The following is a 20,468-nucleotide window of genomic DNA, read 5'->3' on the forward strand; positions in this document are numbered from 1 at the left end:
CATGTAAGCATAACACAAGATCAAATGTGTACAAAATATGTCCATAAATTACGATGTCATTTCTTACTTGGTTGTCAATGGGCAACACACAGTCTGCATGCTCATTAAGTTCCTTCATTGCCAAGATGCTATTATAAGGTGAGGTTATGACATCATCCTCACCCGAAGGATAAATTGAAGTCACAAATCTGTATACTTCTGGGAATTCATCCTCAAGCACCTTTAAAAGATATGTGCCAAGTCCAGATCCTGTTCCTGAGGATTAAAATTTCAAAAAGGAAACAGCACAAATGGTTCAGAATATAATTGTTAGGAACCTGGAATTTTATGATGTATTTGTAGAAATACATATTGAAGACTTCTAATTTTCAATTTATTCCTGTGATTTTACATTATCTAATTTCAGATAAGGCAATGAAGACAACATGGGTTGTAAGGCTTCAAGTCCTCAATTCCATCTCTAGCTCTGACCACCAGGTTGGGAGAGCTTTTTATATTTCACTCTTTTCACATCTAAGTTATATCTACACGATGCCAAAAGAAATGACTGAAGAGTGAAAAATTCAACTGAAGACAGTATTCAGTCTATACTTGATATTAAGCAACTTAAAAAAAACTATCTTGACATCTTTGGTGTGGTATATATACAATCTTAATGATGAAGAACACTATCATGACATTAAGCATCTTAAACACCGAGCTAAAACTGTCTAAAATTAAGCATGAGCATCTTGAATTTACAAAATTTTCAAATATGAAACTTATTTACTATTAAAAAGCAGAAGCTCTAGGAATCTCATTAAGATAACTTTGTAACACATAGAGTTACATTTATATAAATGCAGAAATTTTTAAGAACTTAAAATGAGAGAGAGAAAATTGGAATCCTTTAACCTGGTGTTTTTCAAACTATGCATTGTGAACCATTAGGGGCTATGAAACTAATTTATTTGATTACGACCAGTGTTTTGTTTTCTTAAATGAAACAGTAGAAATATTAATGTGTCACATGCAGTGTGGGTTAAGCAACGTTTTCTGAATCTTTTGTTTCAGTTTGTGTATGTGTTTTGGGTTGTGATATAAAATGTATTTCTTGTTCTTCTGGTTAAAAAAAGTTTAAAAGCCAATGCTGTAACCCACCTAGATAAATATTAAAAGGCTATGATGTTAAAAATACTAGACGAAAGAAAGGGAGATTTTTTTGGTTAATCATTAATGAGAAGGACTTTCCAAGCATTATAAAAAACCAGAGCCATTATAGAAAAGACATTTTTGATTCCATTAAAAATAAACAAAATTTCTCTCTTTTTATTTAAAAAACACATAAATAAAATAAAAATGAAAACTAAGAAAAAAATCTTCAACACATATGATGAAGGACTAAATTTCTTTAATAAAGAAGTCTCTCAAATCAACAACCAGAAAAATATGAATAATGCAATAACAAATGGGCAAAGGGTCTAAATATGTAACTCATAATAAATCAAATGGCAAATAGATGTGAAGATGCTCAACCTTTCTTCTAAGTAAAGAAATGCAAATTAAAACAATATAATTTTGAACATACGAGATAGATTTATGTCTCGTAATACTCAGTGTTGGTGACAGTGTGGGGAAATGGAAACTTTTATACATTGTTGCTAATAAGATGGATAGGTGCAATAATGTAGGAAGGTACATTAGTAATACTGATCAAAATTTAAAATGTATATATTCTTTGGTCTCACTTTCCTTTCGGGGATATTGCCTACAGCTACAGTGGCACAAATGAACACTAGAAGTATGTACCAGATGTTCACTGGGGACTGTGAACACCATAAACACCATAAACAACTTAACATCCATCAATGAGGAAGTAACTTTAAAAATTATTATAAATTCACAAAATTGAATTCTATGAGACATAGCTGATATTGAAAGACGTTTGGGAAAGCTATAAAGTGAAAAAATTACAGAATACTATGTAGTGCATGATCTGGTTTATGTAAAAATATACACACCCATTTTTAATAGGCATAGAAAATATCTGGAAGGATAGACATAAAAACACTGCAAATGTGATTACCTGTGAAGAGAGGGACTAGGGATTAGATGTGGGAAAGGAGACCTTCATTATTTAAATTATATTTGCCATTTTCAGTGAATTATGAATAAAGTACATTCTTCTGAGATGTTGAGTAATAGAGGGATTAAAAAAAGGCATCATAATGAACTATAAATCAGATGGTTTTCTTTTGAAAACTTAATCAAACTTGCAGGTTAATTATACTAGTACAAAGAAAATTTGTTTCTTAATTAAATGATTATGATGGTCTTCTAAAGGCATGGTTACATAGTAATTATAACTTGAACTTTAAAATGCTATCATACTGAATAATACATATGTATAAAAATATATTGTATATAACTTGCTGAGTATAAAATCTTAATCTCAGCTTGGAGGAAGAAAGTGTGGTAAATTTTTCTTTTAAAATTGGCTAATCCTATTTTGAAATTAGCAAATTATGATCTGTTCCTATTTCATGGAACAGGGGAGCACAATACTTTGCAAGGTACAGGCTTCCCTGGGGAAAGAAAGCAATGCAGATCATTTATTCTAGGTCAAGGTGATTAACTACCTAGGAAGGAATGATTTAAAGGAGTTGACTGAAAAGATTTCTTTTACTTTTTTCACTTCTTGGAGAAAAGAAAGGTTTGAAAGTGGTTAAAGAAAGGGTACTGATATTCTTTAGCAAGCATATATGTGAACATGCCAGAAATACTTAGCTTTAGTTAGGACATGGGAATGCACAAGCAAACTCTTAGGGGAAAGTCAGCATTTCCAAAAGCTCATATGTATTGAAATTTTGTAAAAGAAACTAAAGGTAGAAGAAAAAATTTTCAGACTCAGTTCTACTGACTCTTAAAAGGGCTTAAATAAAAAAAATTAGAAACACCATTTGGCAAAAATTTACAATAAAAAGCAGTTACGTACATACATTCATAAACACACTCTTAATAGTTCTATCTTTATCAAGCACAGGCCTGAAAACAAGACTTATGTTTGAAGAATGAATTTCCACTTGCACTTTCATATTGTTATAGGCAAATGAGTGAGTAACTTTACCTCCTCCCATGGAATGTATTATAAAAAAACACTGCAAACTATCACAGTGCTCTGCTGACTTTCTCAGTTTCTCTAAAATCTGTTCTTGATAACGACTGCCAAAAACTTTGTGACCCACGGCCCTGAAAATAAGCATATAGATTAAAAAAAAATCTTTGCATTTAATTTTATTACTTCTGTTCTAAATAAAAAGATTACAGAAAAGCTTTAAAAAGTATTTTTACTGTAATTAAGTAAATTCGATTTTTGTTTCATATCAATAAATCATATCCTGATATCCCAAAAATACTATGTAGAAAATTTAACAAACATTATATATCTATAATCCTCAAATATCCTGATAAGATAGCTCATTATCAATGGATATTAAACTATGGTTTTCTAAATTTATCTTCTTATTTTTCTGTAAGGTACAATTACAACAAAACAAGATTTTAGTCACATAGTTTTTTCTCATCTCCATTTAAAGTAAACTCTGATTGCAGTGAATTTTACATATTAAAAAGCAGAATGTGGTCAAGTAGACATTAAAAAATTTTGAACTAACCTATTTTGGTTTAAAATATGAGAAAAACATGTTATTACTAGATGATATGGCACACAGTAGAAAACTGATATTGATGGGCTCTGCAAGACTTTTGACCAGATCTGCAAGTATCACTATGATGAATTAAAATATAAGAATGATTTCGCCACACATGCAGTCAGGTGTAACTCAAAAGTTACAGAATAAGTAATACAGCAATTAGAGAAAAGCCAGTTGGGTGACCAGACAGGGTCACTTATTAAGTGTCTGGTTCTCCCCAAATGAGTCTCCCAGAACATAAGATTCAAATTCATACTTTAGTACAATTATGCATCACTAGACATTCTGAACTCCAGGGATTGGCTGCAAACAGTTAAAATAATGAATATTAGATTTGCAAATAAGAAGCTACTTAATTTTTAAAAAACAGCAAAAACAGTCTCAATGTAAATTTTTAAATGATCATTGTTGGAGCATTTTTCCCATTCAGGAGAAGAGACCGTTATATATTTAAGGGCCCAACACAGCCTCAGGCTGAGCTTGATGCTGGGACACTGGTCTGGCTTGCATCTCTCTATCAATTCTATTAAATCTGACCAACTGAAAAACTTGGTAGAGTCAGATAAAATAGGTAAGAGAACAGTTGATAAAATACTTAAAACTCTCATTGCTATTTATTATTATGCAAGATTAGCAAATCAATTTTTCATGATTCATCTTTTTCTTTAAAAAAAGTGGGAAAGAACTAGGATACAGGTAGCTGCTGAGCACTGTGAAACACCATCATTTATCAAGGAAAAGAAGATGGGCTGAAAGGCCTCGAGTTAGGTATGGCAAGTTACTCCTTGCTTTCATGTCAGCAGGACCTGTTAGAATGAAAGACGAATTGCTCATTTTTTTCAGATGACATTCAATTTTTATGTTCAGCATATTCTCACCAATTATTCCCCGAGCCAGAAATATCTGTGATGAGCTGCTTGCTATCAAATACATCCCTCAATGGTCCCTGCAGAATTTCATTTACTACCCCTTCCTCCATGTCAATCAAGACAGCCTGAGAAAGAGAAATAAAATTTTAATTAGCATACTTTTCTAGTTAGTCACTCTGTAAATGAAAAGAATTTATGAGCTAAAAGTTGCACTGTTCTTTTTATAGTTTAAGCTTAATCAAATCTTTATTTGAAGCTTTTTGTAGAATCTGTTATAAGAATTAATACATAATTTCACCGTGCTTGAAAGGTAGAATCCAATTAAAAGATGGATTCGAAACTCTTATCCTACTCCAAAATACCAAGCGGAAAAAAAGGAACTGAATAATCCTCTCAACTGATTTTCTAACAATTATTTTATTCATGTGCTTATGTGACTGTAAATTTCTTGAGAACAAGATCTCAGAAATCTAGAAGGTAACCTTAACCAGAAAAAATTCTCAGTAAATGCAGGGTGTATTAATGCATTTGCTGACTAGGAACAACCATGCTGCTCTTTACGAATCACAGTCAAAAATTGTCCAATTCAAATCAGTAAGCTTACTATTACGTGCAAAGTGAAGGCACTGGAGAGATGTCACAGATGACAACAGAGTCCCTTCCCCCAAGTAACTCACAATTTAATTCATTATCACAAACTTAATTGCCATGGGAGATAACTGCTAATACTAAGAAGAAAATGAGAATATAAAACATAAAATTAACTATGGAAAGAAACACAGAAAAGACTGGAGGGAAATATAGCAAATGTAAGCAGAGATAGCAGTAGGATTATATACCCCTACCCCCACTGTTTTGTCCTTTACTTCTCATATTTTCTACAATGAGGAAGAAGAGTGAAAATGTAAGATCGAGTTAAATAGATAAAAAAGCAAAGCTGAAAAAAATATTCTGAAATAACCTCAGGGTACACTATAAAGCTATTAACTTTTTGATTCAGTGTCACAGAGAAAGTGCTTGGTTTATGGGCTTTCTTAGTTCTTGTGACTACGTAACATAAGCACATACCACATGCCACTGTTCTAAGTGCTTTCTCTGTATCACCCTATTTAATCCTCATAACTCTATGCAGAGGTACTATAATTATCCCCATTTTACACATGAGGAAACTGAGGCCTAGAAAAGTTAAATAACTTGGCTGTGATCACCCAGCTAGTAAGCGGTGCAGCTGAGACTCTAACCTGGCTAGCCTGGCTGCAGAATCTTCACTCTTAACCACCAAACTCTATGCTCTACGATCTTATTGAAGGGAGACAGTCAAGTTTGATATCTATAGAGTACTGACTACAGTGGAGTTATAATTTATGCCCATTTAAATTCTGTGAATTCAATTATTTGTGTAGTTAATTAACTATGCTACTGTAAGCTGCCAAGTAAAAGTATTATTACACAGTATATTAGAAATATTATATTTATAATTGTATAATAGTATATCACACAGTGTATAAGTATATTATAGGAGTACATTAGAAAGACTGTAAAATTATGTTTTACAAATGTGCTCCTTTATATATACCCATCAGTATACATAAACTTTAACATACACAGGACTATACAGGGTTATTTACTGGCAATTTTAGGAATTTTCAAGGATATTTCTGATAATATGCCATTTTTACCTTAAATGATGGCTTTAACACCTAATCAACCACATAAATGGCACTTCACTGTATGGGCAAATTGTTGTACTATAAATTGTATAAGATTACAAAAAGAAAAAAATTAGCTTATACTGGCCTTGTTCCAAAACAGGTTTATTGACATAACTTGAAGAAGATTAAACATATTTAAGCCATATCCTCAACTATCTTGCAGTCTGGCAAAGGAAGCAACACGCAGAATACAAACTGACATTCAAGCACCTCCTGAAGTCAGTTTTGATAGAATCATCACTGTCATAGTCACTTAGCATTAAAACACTGACGTAGTCTATAAGTTTTTCAATCTTCTCTTAGTCACATCAGGCCTTTGATGTTTTTCCCTTGGAAATTAATTAAAATTAGGAGGAGTTATTCTGGGTTCCTCACTTAGCCTCTAAGATCTGGAGTCACAACTATTTCCAGGATTTGATGTCTATTATTTTCTTCCAGAGCCACCCGGTGATAGCTTTCTGGCCTTTGAGCTTTCCCTTAATTGTAATATAGGATTTACAAAATTTCGAGTATTTGCCTGTTAACCTAAGATACCGGACACAGTATCACAGGTGGAGGGACCCAACCACCAAGTTAGGTGAAGCCTAGACTCTTCAGTGATCACAGTCACATAATACCAAGACTCCTAGGGAGAAATGGAAGAGTACCTTCTAGGACAAAAGTCAAAGGCTACAGAACCACGCTGATTTATTCTTTCCTGATAGCGTTTCCCCTACCTCCCACCTTGCTCACTGATATGGTGGTGGGAAAGAGCTCAAATTGGGAATGATCTAGGAAATGTCAATGTTTCTTTTTCTCTCTCTGAGTAAGACTTGGATTGGGATGTTACTGCTCTCCACGGCATGGAGTATAACAAGCATTAATAATTATCGTAACAGCCTACCAACACACAGTCTCTGCCCTAAATTTTATATTCCAAGGACTTCAGAGATCACAGATACAAGGAGATGGATCCCAGGTACCACAACATGATTGCTCTCCACTCTTTCAGCCACTACTCCAGATCTGATCCTTATTGTCTCAATTACTTCCATAGCATCTAAACTACCTTTCTTTTTTGTTGTAGTCAAAGATTACCGATCAACAATTGGAAAAAACAGTTTGTTATAGAGAGACAATCACTGAAGAGAAGTGTTGTTGAAATGAGATTAAGACTAAATATGGGCTACTGACTAGAAGTATTTTTGTGTTCAGGAGGTCTTACAGTTATGGTATTTATTCATTATAATGTGGCTGGATCCTCACTTTGTATTGGGAGTAGTAACTCTGATGCAAATAAATCTTCCATTATCTTCAAACGAAAAATTAACTTGCATTATTATGCATTTCAGGCTTAGAGTTAAGAAAGCTCTTTTTGCTATCATTTATCTAGATGTGTATTTCCCCTGAAACATTTAGAAAAAAATGCTAAATATGTAGTGTTTTTACTCTAAGCACAAAATTTTCCCCCTAAAGTTTCAGGTAGACACAAATGTCTGCTTAATTATATTTAAATTAAACGTGGCTTAGTAAATGCTTTTTTTTTAATTTGAGAAGTTAAATTAACATTTTATTCTCATGATAGTTACAAAAGTATAGTTATTTTAAAAAAACATGTAAGAATCCAAGTGTATATATCTTACTCGTGCTTTTAAAGAACAAATTTTCCCCTTGGAAATACTGCCACCATCACCAACCACTCTGAAAGACAAAAAAAGAGAAAAGGTCCTAAGATCTTCCATGGCTAATAGTGCTATCAGGTAATAAAGTTAACTTCCGTTTATACAATAAAGCTACTTATAGGGCAGGTGAGGCAGACACAAAAGGCAACAAGGAGGAGCCATTCCTAATCTCCTTCTCCCTTGCCTACCTCCCATTAGGCTGAAAAAGTGAGGTACTTATTTCCCTGGCTCTCTTTGTAGTTAGGGTTGGCCATGTAATCCAGTTCTAGCTAATGAAATAAAAAGTATTCTGGGAAGTTTTTCTGACAAAAAGGATCAGATGCAGTTGGTGCCAATTCTTCCCTTTTCCTACTTTGAACATGAATACGGATGTGATTCCTGGAGTGGTGGCTGCCATTTTATAGCTATGAAGTAGTAAATGTTAAGGACAAAAAGCCAACACGGTAAGAATAATGAAACGATAGACAGTATCTTGGTCTTTAAGGCACTTCTCCAAACCTAGAATGTCCGATTTCCAGATTTCTATGTATGTGAGATAACTGGATACCTTTATTGCTTAAGCCACCATCAATGAGATTTTCTGTTGTAGCCAAATACACATCAACTGATATACCATTGGGTATCTAAGGCCGTTCCTAGAATTTCATGTTGCATATAAGTTACCAAAGGAACCTAATCTAGGACCAAACACAGTGTACGAGTCAACACAGTCTCCAAGAAAACAGAATATATGAAGGGAAGCTGAACTGAGCTCAGATGATGTTGTAGGTCAGAGGTTGGTAAACTATGGGCCAAATCTGACTAGCTACTTATTTTCCTAAATACAGTTTTATTCAAACACAGCCATGTCCGTTTGTCTATGTACTATCCATACCTGCATTCACGCTATAGCGGCAGAGTCCAGATGTGACACAGACCTTATGGTCCACAAAACTCTAAATATTTACCATCTGCTTCTTTATCGGAAAGGTTTGGCAACTCCTGGTATGGGTAAATTCCTATCATGCTATTAAAAATGTATGATCATTTCCTCAAATAGATACAGATGTGTATACGAAGATGTGGTTTTGTTTTTGTAAAAGGTCTTTTGCACTAACTTGTGGAACAAATGCTGCACGTGTTGATAGAAGAAAAAGATACATGGAAAGAAGAGCAAGATGCTAAGCCCCTTCTCCCCTTCTTCCCAAACCTGATACTGGGGAAGTAAGAATGCTTTCAGGTTAAATTATAAAACGCAGAGTAGATGAGTATAGTTATGTAAAGTCACCTTATTAAGAGAAAATAGCTCCCAGGCTGGGTCTCAACTATGTAACATTCAACGAAAGGACTAGCCATCATGAATAGAGAGGATGGGAGTAGGAATTTGGTTAGAAGGGAAGTGCCTAAAAGGAAGTATGACAAAGGCAAATTTGAGTCTCTTAATAGTATAAGGGAGAGGATGTTCTAGTTCACAAACAAGAGAGAATCTAGTCTATATGACAGGTATCTCCACATAATAAAGATAAATGACACCAGCCATTAAGGCCATAGACCAAACTTCCCTTGGTCTGATTCCATGGTCACCAAGCAACCTTCCATCACTTAGCTTTCCAGGTAGATTTCTTACAGAAGAGAATGTGTTTTTAAAGGAAAATGAGTATCTAGTCTTCTTGAGTTATAGTTTCTACTGTTGATTACAACATTGATTTTCTGCTTTTAAATCTCCTATTCTCTTCAAGTTTGGTTTACCTGCCTGTACTGAGAGCACTGGATCCATTATCAAGGTGTCACCAAGGTTTCTGAGTTTGCAAGCCTGAGGGTGAGACTCTGGAATTCACCAAGGAAGTGGGGACTAATTAGCCTTCTCTAGAAGATAACTGCCTCAAATACCCAGCCAACTAATTTCAAACTAGAACTGGAATTTTTATTGAATTAAAGCTGGATATTAAGTATATATTTTCAGTTCAAGCCCACCACAGTTTAGTTTTATTAAGCATTTTGAAAATGCATGAAGCAAATGATTTAACATTAAAAGCTTATGGACATACCTTGAATGTCAAATTTCAGACAGAAGATATATACTTACATATATCTTTCAGATAGAAAGATATACTTTATATATCTCTATATATAGAATTTCTACATATATATATCTATACATACTATACTTTCAGATAGAAGATATATACTTACATATACCCTTTATTAAATAAACAAAACTAATCTGACTACAATCGCCTTTCTCTTTCTTTTTTTTTCTTTTGGTGAGGAAGATTAGCCCTGAGCTAACATCTGCTGCCAATCCTCCTCTTTTTGCTGAGGAAGATTGGCCCGGGGCTAACATCCGTGCCCATCTTCTTCTACTTTATATGTGGGACTCCTGCCACAGAATGGCTTAATAAGTGGTGCGCAGGTCCATGCCTGGGATCCGGGCCTGCAGACTCTGGGCCGCCCAAGTGGAGCTCGTGAACTTAACCACTATGCCACAGGGCCGGCCCCAACCGCCTTTCTCTTTTTTAGCACATTCATTGCATAGAGCAAATATTCCTGACCACAAATAACATCACAGAAATGTAAACAATATATTTTTCTTTCAAAAGTTAGCTAGGACTGAGTGCATTAACAAGATACCCTCAAGGAAATCGTCAGCATTCCTTTAGTGAAACTATATTTCAAGGTCAAGTTAAAAGAAGGCACACTAAAAGTTCTTTCTGTTCTTAAACATGGCCTTAAAAGAAAACTTGTTGTAACTCTCTGCAGAATAATATAAGAATATTAAAGATATGAGAATAATAATGAGAATAAATATACTTTCAATAATGAGAAAAACAAAAAAGCCAGACAACTTCTTTACAGTTATCAACGGTTTTTTATTGTCCTTTGAAGAATTCTCTCCCAATCTATTGACATGAAAAGAATCATTCTGCTATGTGATAGACTTTAATCCCACCTTACCTGGTATCCACATTTCTAAAGAAGCTGCTTAGTGCCTCATCATAAATTCCTTTCTAAAAAGAAAAAATATATTTATAGCATTTAAGTTTTTCCTTTTTCCCAAATAAAGTCCTTTCAATTTAATAATCCCACAATACTGTAATGTCTGGTACGCGGCTATGATAAGAAAAAGCAGATTATCATAAAATGCTCACGCTGATTTTTCCAATCTAGAGACGAGTAAATGCCCTGAGACCTATGGAGTATGTTCCGCAGAGGGTGCTGGAGAAAGGAGTCCCCCTAGGACCGTAGAACAGGTGTATCAAATGAGAGCTTTCTCTGGATTCTTGGTGATCATTTTAAACGCTGACTGGTTAAATTAAGGAATATAATACCACACATGTTACCTATTTTATCACATATACTATCTCATTGCTCTTCACAAGAACGCTGATAAAGATGAGACCCCGAGAATTAGAGAAACTTAAGACTAAGGTCTCTGGCCAGTGTTCGTTTAGTCTATTCTGTGTCCAACGCCAACATACGTCTAAAACAGTTTGGTCTTTACTGACAAGATCCCATACAACTTATATCGGTCAGATAAAAACTGAAATAGAGTAACTCTTGCTTATTTGTTGGGAGAGCCTCGGTGACAGGCGAGGGGGACTCCAGGGGGCGGGGCCGGTACCTGGTTGACCGCGGCGTGCTCCCTCAGCGCCAGGTCCCAGAAGCAGCAGCCGATCTGGTTTCCGCACTGGCCGACTGCGATCAGGGAGAGGAAGGAAAGAGAACGGAGATTAGGCGGCAAACAAGGCCGTTCGGCTCCGTGGAGACCAGGTCTGCAGCCTCCCGGGGCAGCTTACCCTGTACTATCACCGACTGGGTCATACTACAGCGCTGCCAGCCCAGGGCAATCTGGAGCCAGAGCCTGCCTTCTTATTGCCCCAGCCCACCAACCGCGCTCTGCGAGGGGGCGGCCGTATGTCACGCCGCTGCCGTAAGTCGCTGCCGTCGCTAAGCAGTTCTCCAGGTTCAGGATAAAGATTTTCCGTCAGAAGGCTGCGCAAGCGCACTGCGTGTCACCGTTACCATAGCGACTGGGCCTCCGGACCGCAGGTCCTCGCTGCCTTGTCAACATCTTTGAGCATCGGCAGCTCCGGAGGCCGGAGTAACTGGCGGGTAAATAGGCTTTGCAGTGGGATTTTAAAACGTGTGTCTTTAAAACTGTTCATGGGGTTTCAGGCGTTTAGTCTTCGTTCACAGTCTCAACATCCTGGGCGGTGGGTCAAATTCCGTTTATTGAGATTCCTTGGGACCCTGCGTTAGTATCTCTAGCCATCAAGCCCTTTGGTCTGTTAGAAAACGAACAATGTCGATGAGCACAAAGAAACTCTAGACAAATAGACGTGTCAGGGCACAACCGAAACTAGGTGGTTATGCACTTTGACAAGAATGGCGCTTCAGAGACCCAACCAGTATTTGTTGAACGCTGTATGCGCCCAACATTAACTTTTAGGTCCTCTGGAGGATTCAAGAGAAATTAAGACATAGATCCAGCTCCAATAAGCTTACAACCTAATTGAAGACACACAGGAAATAGTAAAAAAATTGTGACTTACAATATTGTGTGACGCTGACTGTAAATGCAGTAGGATTCAGTGGATGAGGATGTAGACGAGTAAATAGAAGTCTGATGGAAGAGATGGAATTAAAACTAGCATTTGATATATGTACAGTGTTTAGATGAGAGAAAAGAGGAGAAGATTGAAAAATAAGGCATTCCTGAAAATTACCAACTCTTAAAATTGTCAAACATTGAAAAATATTGCAAACTCTTACTGATCAATTTAGACCAGATTTCAGTTAAGAAATCAAGCGCTTCTTTAATGAAATTAATATTTTCCCCAAAATTCTGAGGAACTACAAAATCCTGGGAAGACTCTTTCATTTACAAGAAAAAGTTAAATTACATGTGCTATTAATGTGTGGTAGTATGAACTGTAATACTCGGTTGATTGGAACACCTCATTCCCCCACCAAGAAAAATAGTTGCTACTGCATTTCTGTGATAGCTGGTTAAGTCTGAAATTGCAATGGGTGGTTTATGGTGCTGAAGCTTTCCCACATTTCCATTTAGATGTTTTTCACTTTAGTACTTATATCTCTTGTGAACAGGCAAATTTTAATCAAGAAATTTTTGCAGTTGCTGGATTTTACTCTTAATTGCTTATTGGTGAGCATGGAGTCAGTGTACCTCCAACACTTTGCTTCATGTCTTGATGTTGGCCAGAGTCTCGGGCTTCCAAAATTTGCAAAGCTTGGTCCAGTTTGTAGGCAGTGATGTGAGCAGATCTGCATCAGTGAGCTATGGTGCCAGCTCATCTCCTGTTCTGGCCTCTGCAGAGTTCTACCCCCCATGCTGGGGTTAGGTCCCAGTCATTATTCCCCAGAAGTCATACATGGGAGCAACATCAAATTAAGAAAGTCCTAACAAGTCTTGTTAGTAACTTCAGTCTGGAGAAAATCAGACTGAGAGGCATTCTGCTTAAGAGTCAAGGTGGAACCTTACATACCAGCCACTTCAGGACATCAGTGGAGGCAGAGAAACTTTTTAGAGTTTATATTTTCCAGGAGTCCACATTGAAGTCATAAATCTGAGCATATCCTGAAGTTGAATACACTCCTAATTGGACTGAGATCTCATTTAAGATTTTCAACAAACTCGCAGAGGAGCAAGCAGAACCCAGGCCATCCTGAAAGGCTACACACAGCTCTAATGGCATTCCCTCTAGTACGTCTCCTTTGATACAAACACAGTGTAAAAGAAAATGTGACTTTCCTTTCAAATTCTAGCTGTAAGGGGAATAGGTTTCAGATAAGTAGGAAAGAAGTCAGGGAGAATTTACCCACACAATAGAGTATGGTAGATTGGATTATTGTTCTGAATTCTTTACTCTCCCTCTGCACATGACTGTGTGCTACTTCCCGGTATAGTAGAATCAGCAGAGTATACATCTTTGCCCCAATGATGCTGGGCTTGGTCATGTGGCTGCTTTGGCCAATGGAATGATAGCCATGGAGTGAAGTATGAAACAAGCAGGGATTTTAGATGTGCTTGCATGCTTTTGCCTCTTGGACTTTGCTATTTTTCCTAAGAAAAACTGCCTCAAGTGGCTGCTCTTTCCAAAATAATGAAGACATGTGGGCCAGATCTGAATCTGGATCTCAATGGAAATGTGGAGTCCTGCTGATCCTAGTCAAACCCAGGTGAGGCAAGTGGAAATCAGCTGACCAGCAGGCTAGCCACAGTCTTATGAGCAAGAAAAATATTTTTGGTTGAAGCTGCTGAGATTTTGGGGTGCAATACTATTGGACCAATAGCTGTCTAACACACCAAATGAATGGATTGGACAGAATTTTGTATGTTAAATATGAGCAAGAGAAAAAAAATCATTGAGAATTATGTAGATTACTACTGTAAAAGGACTCTAAGGAAGGAAAATAGCATGCAAAAGATGGATGAAGTATGTGACCTGGCTAAAACCTAACCTAAGAGGAGAAAGTGAAAATTCATCATATATTCTTTGTGTTTTAGAGGAACTTAATAAGAATGTGAATTCAATAATGCAGGAATTTAAAGACAAGATGTTAATATACTGAGAAGTAAGCTCTTTCATCTAGTTAATGCCTCCTCATCCTTTAGATTTAGGTTTGATATCCTAGTCTAGGACATACCCTACCCTAACCTGTAAACTCCACTAGGACAGACACTGTGTTTGTTTTCCTCAATATTTAGTCTTCAGCGTTCAACACATGCCTGGCTCATGGTGGATTCTTAGCAAATATTTGTTGGATGAATGAATTAGTTCTGATAATGGATCTATTTCCTTAGGATATGCCCAGTTCAAACATCACTCCTTTTCTGCATCTCATGAATCAATATCCTGAGGTTTGAAAGATCATTAGTCTTGGGCTTATGAGAACAAAGAGAGAGTATTTAGAGATTTCACCATCTTTGTTTTCCACCATTTATACTTCACTTATTCATCCATTTCTTTGATCTGCTGGAGAGTCAAGTTCATTCTGTCTTCTGATGTATACTCTAGTGCTGGAAAATTTCAACATTAAGGCTACTATTTAGTTTGTTTCATTGTATCACCTATGCTGACAAAATGAAATTTGGCACAACTTGTGCCAAATAAACTAGTTAAAAATAATGGTAAATTAGAGGAATTTAAGAATATTCCACATGGAGATACTTTACTTTGTAGTTTAAAGACATATCAATGACTAAAAAGTGAAATCAATGCCTCACCACTCTGATTTCAAGAATTAAGCAAAAAGATAAGAGAACTCGTGCTGATTGAATTTTTGTATTCCAGACATTGGCTTTATTACATGTTAGATTTTTTTTTCCTCAAAACAACTCTGTGATGTAGGAATTAATACCATTTTACAGACAAACTTGTAGTGATTTGCACAAAGTCTCAGAGTTAATGTGGTGTTAACATTCAAACTTAATTCTGATGGAAAAATCCATCATTTTCCCACTGCCGCCTCCACTAAAAAATGTAATCTATTAAAAAACTTTGCCGTCCTAAGGATGAAATGTTTAGGTCCTAATGATACATTAGCTAACAATGGCTAGCAGTTATTTCAGTTTGTCTATGACACAGTTACGTTGTGTTTCTCCAAGCTAAAATTGTGATCAACTATTCACAGCACCTTAGTAAGAAAAAGAAGGTAGAGGTAAAATTTTGTCTGACATCAACTTAATTATGGAAAATGCTAGTTGCCAATAACATAAGTCATATGAAAACAAAACAGTGGGAACTTAGCATAAAATGTAGGTAGTGAAAAAGATTTTCATTGAATGTAAAAAATGCTCCCCAGCACTTAATAGTTCAGTCATCTATGAATACTGAAAAAAATTAGTTGCCGAAGAGTAATGTTCTGGCTTAAGGGTTAAACTTAAGTATTACATTCAGTGAGGTAAGTTGTTGATACAGAAATTGGGAGAGGGAAGGCAGTCCAGAAGATAATTTTCGACTTATTGCTGGAGCTATGAACTGAGACGTTTTATCCTTTAGCAGGTAGGAAACTATGTGAAAGAATCTCTGATGTTATAATTTCTGAGTGTTACTGGGACACCTGATCATCATTCCTTTGGCCAAGATGGTATGAACAGAATAGAACCTCAGGGACCAGGGAATGGAATAGAGAGGATAGTACAAGATGTATGCTTCCTTTCTCAATTGTCGTTATTCCTGTCATTTGGGAATTTCAAGGTTCTTTTAAGGAAACAGGAAGGGAGAGGTAGTCCAGGCATTAGAGAGAGGGTGTACAGAATCCCACATAGGAAGAGCTATAGAGAAATTTGTAAAGGTGCAGTTTGTAGCCCTTGGAGTGAGATGAGGACATAGGTAGATTGGATTAATTTGGGTTATTAGTTAAGGGAAAGTCTAAAAGATAAAGATAATGAAGTAAATGGGATATAAAATGAGAAGAATCTCGTGTGATTTTGTGCACATTGATTAGACTGTAGGTCTCGAAGAGATATAGATAAATTCAATCATTGATCAAAATATTTAATATTGTTGGAAAATAAACAAGGCAGTGACAGCAAGAATAAACCTTCAAACAAACTGTAGAGACAATTTTTAGCTAAGTTGGACTGTGTTGCTGGAGCTATGAATTGTGACATTTTATCCTTTAGTAGGTAGGAAACTATGTGAAAGAATCTTCTGATGTCATAATTTCTGGGTGTCACTGGGACGTTTGGTGATCATTCCTTTGGCAGTTCCAGTCTTCTATGGAAGGTTAGTAGAAGCAATTGATTTATTCGCCTCTACAGGAATCAGACTTGGCCTATTTTGGTAAGTCTATCATTGATCAAGTTACCTAAAAATTAATACCTACATAAGCTATACTAAACCATAGATTTTACAATGGTTTTACTAACTCATCATTGAGTATAACACTTTTTTTGCCTGATAATTGACCCACAGTCTATAAAAACCATTATATACTATTAAAATTCTGTACTAATAATTTAGTTTTATTATTACCACAGTGAACACTTCCTTATTAGGCATAGGATACTGTACTAGGCATAAGAAACAGTTATGACAGTTTTCATTTTTCCTATCCTTTCCTGTCCATGCAAATTTGTACGAGATAGAATGATTAGTTACCCACTGTGTGCCAGGCACTGTTCTAGGTACTAAGGATTCAGTCAGTGGTGACAAAGACAGACGTGGAGTGGGGGTGGGGGACAGTGATTTGTAAAAAACATTTACAAAAATTAGGGCACTGTTTCTCAATTTAGGGGGCAATTTTCCCTGCTTCTCCACCAGGGGATATTTAGCAATGTCTGGAGACATTTTTGACTGTCACAACTGTGGAGGAGGGGTGTTACTGAGATGTAGTGGGTCAGGCCTTAGATGCTGTGGAACATCCTACAATGCTCAGGACAGCCTCCTCCCTCCCCTGTAAAAAATTATGTGGCCCCAAATGTCAATAGTGTCATGGTTAAGAAATCCTGAATTAGAGTGATGGTAGCTGTTACGAAGCAGAAATAAAGAGTGCTGTGAAAACTTACATAATGGGGGTTATGGAAGGCTGCTCTGAGAAAGTGAAATGTAAATTCAGACTTAATGAATGAGTTGGCCCCAACAAGGAAAGGGTGGGAGCAGTAGGGTGGGAAGACTTCCAAGCAGAGGCAACAGTAGGCAGTAAGGAGATTATTTTATGTAGCTCTATGTGTGTATGTGTATGTGTGTATATGTGTATCATATAGATTGTATATATCTCATATATACATTATGTATGTATATGTATATTTAATGTTGCTCAATATCATCTGCTGAGTATAATAGTTAACATTTATTGAGCACTAACTATGTGTTAGACACTGTACTTTACACGTATTATCTTATTTAATCCTCACTGTTACCTTGGAAGTAGATACTATTATTATTCCCAGTTTATCCTTAAGAAATATACTCAGTTAAGTACCTTGCCTAAGATCACATAGTCAGTCTAACTCTCCCAAGGCACTTTCTTAAGTAATGCTCTGTAAATGTAGAGAGGTGGGGGGGAATGACTGATCACCAGGAACAGAAGGATTAGCTGAAGATATCATGGGGGTTGTGATGGATGTGAAACTCAGCTGTACTTCAAAGGAAGAGAAGCACTTAGAAAGGCAGTGAGGCAGTGGGAGGTGGGAGAAGGGGCTCAAGCTTGTTGATTGCAAAAACCGTTTAAAGGCAAACTGAATTCTTTTCACACAACAGAAATGGACTTCAGTCATGTTAACTATATGGCACAATTTACTTTTATCACATAGTGGCTATTTTGTATTTGTTGCAAGACTTAAAATTGTATATGAGAGAGTTGTGTAATACAGTATTTATACACTTTTATAGGTATTTAAAAATATCATTTTCAGAATTTTTCTATATGCCTATAACAAAATAGTCACATTAAAAATTCCAAAGAACTATTTGAAGACAACTCACGCCCCCTCCATTATTTTAACTTTCTAATCTAGGTTTTCAGTGAATTATGCCTTTTTGGTTTGGGACTCAGCCAAGGTTTCCAGTGGAAGGAGGAGATTCTTCAACTGGGCTGGAGCCTGGGCTGAGCTCCAGTGCTGCCTGTAACGGGAAAGAGATGTCACCAACTAGGTAAAGTCTTCTTATCCTGACAACTGAGGAAACGTGTAATAGCTATCATCGGTACCAGCTTTAGCTGATGTTCAGTGTTAGCAAGAAGATAGCCCAGGAACATTGCTGTTATTAATTAGTATAAACAAACATTGCTGTTACTAAATTGGTATTAACAGATTTCAAGTTTTCTTAGCACAGTCTGTGTTTTGTACCTCTCCAAGTCTTAAGGACAGACCAATTCTTTCTTTTTTTTTTTTTGGTAAATTTTAGCTAGATTTTTTTTTTTGTTGATAGTTTCAAGATTGGATATAGCATTCAATTAAACAAGCAAAGCTTTTGTGCTGTTGTGTGCAGGGCACTGGGCTAGGCCTACGGCTACAAATATGAAGACGACTCAGACCTCAGATTTAGTGTCACTTTGACTTTGATTTGACTTCTGGCAGAAAGAGAGCGATATAGATTATGGAGATTCAGTAACACAAAAGCATTTTTGCAAAATTGAAGAAAACTCTAATAAATAGGATTTGTTTCACTTTTCTGCTGTTTACCATAGCAAAATGTCAAATACTACGTTGTTAGATTTCTCACAGCTTAGAAATTTTTAGAACACAGATTTAAGCTTAATAAGGTAGGTACTTTAAAAACCGGAATTCTTCAAGGATGGGATCGGTTACTTTGGGCAGTACTGAGCACTTGTCTTGAGAAATGGTTAAGGCTGGGTGATTATTGGTGGGAAGGTTGGAAAGGAAATTCAAGCACTAGATGTATTTTTGGATTAGATGTCATTTAGGGGCTCCTTTAAACCTGAGACTCTAACAACATTTGAATAGTATGTGGAATAGTATATTCAGTTTTATATTTTTCCACAAATATTCTAGTTTTTAAATCACTTAACTGAAGTGATTTTAAGGTACGTATACATATGAATTGCCAAAGTATTATCACTTATGTTTACAACTATGCACCGTCCCGTTTTTTTTTTCCACTTAGCAATCACTGCATAACTTTCAAAATGAATGTCTGGAGGGTTATCTTTGTGTTTATGAAAATCCTGTGATTAAACATATGGCAAGAACCACAGTTTCTTTGCGACATAAGTCTAAAATGTCTGCCCCATCAGTGCCATTGTATTATAATTGTTTTGTGACATTTAAAAATTTCAAAATGATTTAAAACAATTGAATATGCACTCAAACTTTGGTGCTCTGAAAAATTTCCTTTTTCGTATCTAACTACATGTCATTTGCTCTTTTATTCAGGCAACTCCGCAGATGCCCTGGAAGTCATTGCCTGACAATAACTGATGTTCCCATCACTGTCTATGCAACAATGAGAAAGCCACCTGCACAAAGCAGCAAGGAAATGCATCCTAAATAGTATAATTAAGTCTTTTGTAGAGGTTTGACTAGTCAAGGGTAATGGGCCAGTATCATCTTATGATCCGGTAAACAAATAAAAGTGGTGGCACCTTTGGATGATGACAATAGTTGAAATACTTACTTTTAGTAGGATAAGACAGAAATGTGGTCTGTAAAACATGTGTGGTGATAAGCCATCAGTTATGTTTGATAGATAAGACAGAATAATATTTCACAATTAGAAAGTACCTTAGAGCTCATCTTGCTCACAGTAGATCATTAATATTAATAATTCAAGATGAAGCTTAATCCACCGTGATTATCAATCAGGAAGGGCCCATTCTAAATGCTTAATGTGTTTTAAGCTGGTTTCCTTTTTTCATGTTTGGGTTGCTACTTAGCTGAATCCTTTCACTTGAATACCCTACACCAGTTTCTGGCTTGATGTCTTTTGATAATGCTCTGCCCAGGAATAATTATACTGGGTGAGAAATGTTGGCCAGTGGATTGTGCATTTTGGAAGAATACCCAAGACCAAAGAAAGTTCTTAGTCCATGGTTAATCTGCAAAGCATATAAATTGCTTGCATATGG

General features: G+C 36.2%; 2 protein-coding genes across 12 annotated transcripts in view; one reads left to right on the plus strand and one right to left on the minus strand.

Annotated features, from left to right (window-relative positions):
* TUBE1 (tubulin epsilon 1) overlaps positions 1-11,823 on the minus strand; it is a 35,660-nt gene extending 23,837 nt beyond the window's left edge. For 5 of the 8 annotated variants that reach the window (XR_015555255.1, XR_015555257.1, XR_015555256.1 and 2 more), the window contains exons 1-7: positions 11,711-11,750; positions 11,536-11,609; positions 10,869-10,921; positions 7,896-7,953; positions 4,571-4,686; positions 3,107-3,228; positions 68-255 (exon numbers count right to left, since the gene is read on the minus strand). Coding sequence is in view for 1 of the 8 variants with exons in the window: in XM_004422229.3 (XP_004422286.1) it covers positions 68-255; positions 3,107-3,228; positions 4,571-4,686; positions 7,896-7,953; positions 10,869-10,921; positions 11,536-11,609; positions 11,711-11,735 (636 nt within the window). In the remaining 7 variants the exon portion in view is untranslated. The other 3 variants (XR_015555259.1, XR_015555260.1, XR_015555261.1) reach the window with 3 other exon arrangements.
* Positions 11,641-20,017, plus strand: FAM229B (family with sequence similarity 229 member B). Of its 4 annotated transcripts, none has more exons than XM_087444020.1 (4): positions 11,642-12,026; positions 16,564-16,666; positions 18,400-18,535; positions 19,777-20,017. In XM_087444020.1, exons 3-4 carry the CDS (start codon positions 18,414-18,416, stop codon positions 19,892-19,894), a joined length of 240 nt encoding a protein of 79 aa, XP_087300146.1. In that variant the 5' UTR covers positions 11,642-12,026; positions 16,564-16,666; positions 18,400-18,413; the 3' UTR covers positions 19,895-20,017. The 4 variants fall into 4 exon arrangements, with proteins under 4 accessions (XP_087300147.1, XP_087300146.1, XP_014636764.2 ...); XM_014781278.2 differs by having other exon boundaries at positions 11,644-12,026; positions 16,564-16,723; XM_087444019.1 differs by having other exon boundaries at positions 11,644-12,026; positions 16,567-16,723.
* The last annotated feature ends 451 nt before the right edge of the window (positions 20,018-20,468 follow it).

This window comes from Ceratotherium simum, chromosome 19, assembly GCF_057802395.1.
Source record: "Ceratotherium simum simum isolate JZ-2026a chromosome 19, ASM5780239v1, whole genome shotgun sequence".
Taxonomy (NCBI): Eukaryota; Metazoa; Chordata; class Mammalia; order Perissodactyla; family Rhinocerotidae; genus Ceratotherium; species Ceratotherium simum.

What these genes read in the sequence shown, in the direction of transcription:
- FAM229B (XM_087444021.1), top strand. Translation starts at nt 18,414, where the DNA reads ATGCCTTTTTGGTTTGGGACTCAGCCAAGGTTTCCAGTGGAAGGAGGA. An exon ending in AAAGAGATGTCACCAACTAG is followed by an intron (nt 18,536 to 19,776) that starts GTAAAGTCTTCT and finishes TCTTTTATTCAG; the next exon opens with GCAACTCCGCAGATGCCCTG.